The sequence below is a fragment of the Haliotis asinina genome, chromosome 8, assembly GCF_037392515.1.
Source record: "Haliotis asinina isolate JCU_RB_2024 chromosome 8, JCU_Hal_asi_v2, whole genome shotgun sequence".
In the NCBI taxonomy this organism is placed as follows: domain Eukaryota; kingdom Metazoa; phylum Mollusca; class Gastropoda; order Lepetellida; family Haliotidae; genus Haliotis; species Haliotis asinina.
Genome location: NC_090287.1, coordinates 42,696,335 through 42,702,334, shown reverse-complemented (window position 1 = coordinate 42,702,334; position 6,000 = coordinate 42,696,335). Strand labels below are relative to the sequence as shown.

At 39.9% G+C, this 6,000-nt stretch overlaps 1 protein-coding gene across 1 annotated transcript in view; it reads left to right on the top strand.

Annotated features, from left to right (window-relative positions):
- Positions 1-2,466: 2,466 nt before the first annotated feature.
- LOC137293531 (Fanconi anemia group M protein-like) overlaps positions 2,467-6,000 on the top strand; it is a 44,397-nt gene continuing 40,863 nt past the window's right edge. Inside the window, exons 1-2 of the mRNA XM_067824133.1 lie at positions 2,467-3,250; positions 3,529-3,701. Coding sequence (XP_067680234.1) covers positions 2,491-3,250; positions 3,529-3,701 — 933 coding nt within the window. The 5' untranslated portion in view covers positions 2,467-2,490. The remainder of the gene's footprint in view (positions 3,251-3,528; positions 3,702-6,000) is intronic.

The following is a 6,000-nucleotide window of genomic DNA, read 5'->3' as shown; positions in this document are numbered from 1 at the left end:
TCAACTTAACACTCACCTCACCTTATATCATATTAAACGAAAATAGGTTTGTCTCTAAGATTAGGAACAACGGTATCTGGGTCGGGGATTTCATTCCGGAGGTATCCATATCCATAAGAAGTAACGGGAAAAATAGGTTAAGGTCTGTATTAAAAAATAAATTAACATTTAGCAATAATCCTTATGGTAAAGATCTTGTTGATAGAATATACTCCTCTTTCACACTCATCATAGAAGTCTTCTTTAACCAGGAAAACATCGCAATAGTACACCAAATTTTACCCGGGGTGTCAATACGCTGGCATGCCGTACACACAAACGAATATTGTCGTATTGTTATACAACGGGATACCCCCACGGGTCCTATAAACCACTTAATAAGCCTCCGTAAGGGAGTTTATATTACAACAGAAAAGTCTATTAGCCTCTTACCTATTACCATAACTGATGGTCTAGAACTTGTAGACTTCAAATTCATTGATAGATTTTTAACTGAAACCCAATTAAAATATCTTTCCAAATATACATTATAGGATGGGTCTGTACCCAGTCGTAGAGGAAGTAGCGAAGACGCTGGAAACCGTAGATGGGTTCCGCTTGAGGCAGTTATGTGATGTGAAACGTCAACTAGAACAAGACCGTGACACGCGTAAAGCACTATGTAAAAAGTACAATAGAGCTTTCAATATCGTGGACGGGGCTGACACTACCCTTATGGCAACCAGCATGGGACTAGGGGCGGCAGGCGTTGGGTTGTTAGCTACCATCGTGGCTGCACCTATAGTGCTAGGTATTGAAATAACAGCTGGGGTGGCAGGGTTAGCAGGATTGGCGCTTAAGTTAGTATCACGCAGACTTAATCGTAAGGCATTGAAACACGACGAGATCAGGGTTCTGGCCGAAGCAAAGCTGAACACAGTGAGTGAGCGTATTTCCACGGCACTCTCTGATAGTAAGATCTCAGAAGAGGAGTTTCGTTCAATCCTATCTGAACTAAAAAAATATAACGGAATGAAACTAGATATTCGATCCAAGTCTCGTAAGTCTGCTATCAGCGAGGACGAGAAAAAAAAGTACATAGAACAGGGGATACAAAAAGCCCAGCAAGCCTTTATTATGAACACCAAAGAGATCGTAGGCGGTTCACGTTAAACTGTTTCATCGATATAAACATGACATAGGGGAACACGAGGGCGATAGCCGTAAGCGAGCCACCGATCCTATATGGTCAGTCAAAACTTACAACATAGATAAAGTGGATATGAAAGCCGACGAACCTAACTTGTACTACTTGAGGGATGGGCCGGATAGGGGGTTTGTAAGAGAAGAATTATTAATCGTACCGTACGGCACAGTGTTACCTCCTACCAACACAAAGTAGGCATAGTAATTACCGCCAACTTTTTTGTAGTAGGGGTAATAGTAGCAAGAGCTAATGACCCAACCAAAGCCTTATTTAGTAAATAAGGCTTTGTAGAGACATTTCTTGAAAGTGGTCCAGAACCCCTATTCCCTATACTACTTATTGTGATGTAATGAATTGTTGTAAGTACTTGGTGATATACTTTGTTCTTGTGTTGTGTGTTTTCAATAAGTAAATTTTAGTATTAACTAAGGTGCAGTTAACATTTTATAGAGCACCCCTTTGTCAGTTTGTTTCATACTTATATAGCTGCACAAGACAGTGTTACTATTTTAACAAATAGGTGGATAATGGACAAAATAAAAAAAAAAAATGCTTGTTGGTGTTTGTATGATTTACATATCTGTAGATTTTGTCTTGAAAGTGAATATTGCAGTTCAAAAGCATGAAAAGAATGATATGAACAGGGATTTACAGGACACAGGTTCCTGCATCCTATACGCATAAAAATTAACAATGGACTCAACAATATGTATTATTGCATCCATAATGTTTGTAAAAATTTCAATGAGGTAACGTTTTCACTGAGTCTGCTACTAGCTTGGTTATGATATAATTTTTAGTGGCTGTAACAAGGTGATGATCATGATACACAATACAATAATAGTACCTGAAATACAACAATATCACAACATAGTGTTAATAATAATGTCTGAGTGTATGGCACCCTCATTTTGAAGTCCAGGACCTCTGAAAATTAGGAGTTCCAGGGACCCTCTTATATAGGACTCAATGCACATCCCTGCATGAACTCTAAAAATTAACTGAAAAAAGATTTTCCATGATATAAGACAACAGGTATCAGGATATATGCATTAAATGAAAATATGGTTTTCTTTGAACTTTCAGAGGGACAGTCAATCTAACATGATCTAATATGAAAAAGTCTGATAAAAGTCACGTCTCCTTGGATTGTATGTGTATTGAAGACATAATACAACATGCAATGATGCGTACATGCAATGAAATTATTCCATCTACCACGTGCTTGTTACCAGACTGTGCAAATGTTGCTTGCTTGAATTCCTGACATAGATTCAAAATGGACATATCAGTTGGCATAAACAATGAGCAGCAAACAGAAAACCCTTTTTCAAAGCTGGGGCAACTGTGGTAACAAACAATCTTCTCAGAAGCATACCTCAGATACAAAAACATCTTTGCAACCTTCTGTTGTTGATGATCTGGTGATTGACCTCTGTGATGAAGAACTGAATGACGATGATGTCCTGCTTGCTCAGGCATTAGATGAAAGCATAAAACCAACAAACATAAATAGTTCTACCTATGGTGAACATGGTGAAAATGCCAGTAACTCGGGCAAGTGTCCTCAGAATAGCATTCCTTTTACAAAGGTGACTACTTCAATCAAATCATCATCATCATCCAGTTTGTTCAACTCATATCAAAAGACTACAGTAGTGCAGGGCAACAATGAATCACATGAAGAGGGAAACTTATCTATTGGAGCAGACAAAATTGATTTGCATGTTCCATCCACCAGCTCTGTCTCACTGTCACACGTACCAGACTTGCCAGGGTTTGACAAGCATGCTGGCCAGCTGTGGATCTACCCAACCAACTACCCAGTCCGAGACTATCAGCTCAACATAGTTCAGCAATGTCTGTACAACAATACTCTGGTCACCCTGCCAACGGGTCTGGGGAAGACTTTTATAGCTGCTGTGGTCATGTACAACTATTACCGATGGTATCCACAATGCAAGGTGGTTTTCATGGCCCCAACCAAGCCTCTAGTAGCACAACAGATCCATGCTTGCTATAACATTATGGGGATACCCCAGCAGGACACTGCCGAGATGACAGGTAGCTATATTTCCTTACATCATTCATCATCATTGGTTTTTTATGTTCATTAGATGGCAGGATATTTTGTTTTTGCTGCCATCAGTGTCTGTATTTGTCCTGCTATTCCTGGCCATGGGGACGCTGCTAGTTGTGGTATATTGGCATTATATTGACATGAGACAACATTCTCTCTGCATTATTAGTTAGTAATATGCAGGTATAGATCAAACTCTTAATAACTTTGTATGGTAAACATTAGAAGTTCAGAAGTGCAATATTACTCTTGTTTGAATCAGGCAACATGAACCCCACAGAGAGGCAGAGGACCTGGAAGGAGAAGCGTGTGTTCTTTCTTACCCCCCAAGTGATAACCAATGACCTGAGCCGGGGTACCTGCCCTGCTGATACTGTTAAGTGTCTAGTCATTGATGAGGCACACAAGGCACTTGGAAATCATGCATATTGTCAGGTATTATTGTGGCTTGTACCTTGTGTTGATCAGTAAGAGCTATATTGTGTTATATACTAAGAAAATGGCACCTACACTCAACGAACTTCTGATTTTTTAAGATATTAGAAATATCAACATATCCAAAGGTTCATGTGTTTTAAAACCAGAATTATTATGATTCTTGTTTTGTCATTGCCATCTATCCATGCATATTGTATTTGTAAATATCTTATACCTACAACATAGAGGGTTCCCCACCCCGATCAGACTGACAATACCAATAATCCAATTAGAGTGATTAAGAGCCCTTCTGTGTCCAGTTGATTTTGTTATTTTTCCTTATTCTGAATCATGTTTAAAATGCTTGCCTTCTGCTAGACAATTGATAGTGGAACTCTTGAAAGCTTTTGTAGATCCTTTGAAGTGGACACAAAAGTTCACCTACCCAAGAGTTGCCTCCCTTGCTTACTTTCCCACCCAGTCACATGACCATTCATGCTTGTCACCCTCTCTCCTCCATCGCCCTGGTGGATGGTTGTGGGAACTTGGGAATCCCTGTACTGCACTGTATCCTTTTGTATTTTGATCCTTTAGCCTTAATTTTGCTGTATACAGTTTTTCGAATTACGCCACATTTTACATAAATAATGTTGTTTTTCATCATTTGTGATTTTTGTTTACATTTAATGAAATTGTGTTGTCACTGTAGGGACCCACTGTCTGTAGCTGATCCACACTCCCTGTGTCCTTTTTGTACTGATCAATGCTCTTCCAGCTTCCAGCAACTTTTGGCTTTACTTATGCGTAATAAGGACAAGGTGCGGAGGTCATTTCAAGTCATGGCTGATAAATCAAGAGATAGCATGTGTAACCGTTTGTTACAAACTACAGCCGAAATTCATGTTTCCAGTGTTTTTCCAATTTTGTCAAGAGGGCTGGCCTCTATCCCAGTAAATGTGAGGGCATCTAAGAAGAGGAGTTGATCCCATCCCATGCAAAAGTTGTCCTCAAGCACATTTCAGTTAACGGAGATCACCATCAAGGCACAGTTGCTCCACATCAGAGTCAGCCAGATCACACAGCTGCAGATCAGCATCACCCTCCTGCAGAGAGAGTCTTTCTCATAAAGAAGAGTGTTTGCGAACAGAAAACTCATGGAAAGGAGCATGCACAAAGTGCACAGTTCATCTGATAGGGATTCGGCACAGAGAACCAATGAAGAAGGCAAAAGTGTCTTGTCTGATGCAAAAGTAACATCCTGGATCACAAATGGTGTTGCCAATGAAGGATACTCGCATACAGACTGACAGATGAGGATTTTGACTCTCTCAGGAATCCATCCATCGAACCTGTTTCAGGAGGCCCTGCAAGCTTTAGCACAGCATTCGAGAAAGCTGTGAAGTACCAAAGTCAAAATGTGCCAACATTTAATGCTCGAAGATTTTCTGTGTACCACACGGAAACGTTCATGAAAGTGCCAGACTTGGATGAAGATTTCAAGCTTATCAACAATGTTGAAGACAAAAAGATTGAGCAGGTAGACACTTAGACCAGATGAATTTTTTTAGGCCATGCTATATCCACAGCAATCAATAAGGCACCCATCACAACTCACATTCAGGGGAGGACAGGATGATTTTCCACTGCTGCACAGAAAAGAGATCAACAATTATTTGTTTGATTGGCACTATTAGAAGCTGGTGAGTGATAAGAGGGTAAGATTCTTTATGGATAACAACTTCTTTATTACATATGATGCGACGTTTCTGTGTGGATCCTTATACCGCTGTCAAGCAAGAGTGGAGTAATACATCACAGAACAGACTTATATACATGGACAGGGATAAAGTAATAACAACATGTAGGTATGAATCAAAGGCGGGGGATTAACAACAACAATGGATGGTAGTAATGATGAGACAATAAGAGGAAGCCAATAGTGGCTGTAGCTGTAACAAAGTATACATGGCTGATAGGGTAATTAGGGTAGGGTAATTAGTAATGGTAGCTGGTGAGCTCTAATTTGTTATTTTTATCAGTTCATTGTATGCAGTTGGGATGAGATATCCCTGATCACTGTTGATTGAGGGCTTGTGTCTCCTGATTTGAACTGCTTCTGCCAGTTTTCTAAGGGTGAGGTCCTTGTGGTTTTTGGTATCTCTGCATTGTGGTATCTCTGCATTGTCCCAAATTATGCTGTGATTGGGACATTTGATGATGTGGTCGGATATAGCAGATTTCCGATCTGATTTGGTTGTAGATGATAAGCATTCTTTGATTCTGATGTTTATGGGCCGGGAGGTTTCACCTACATATG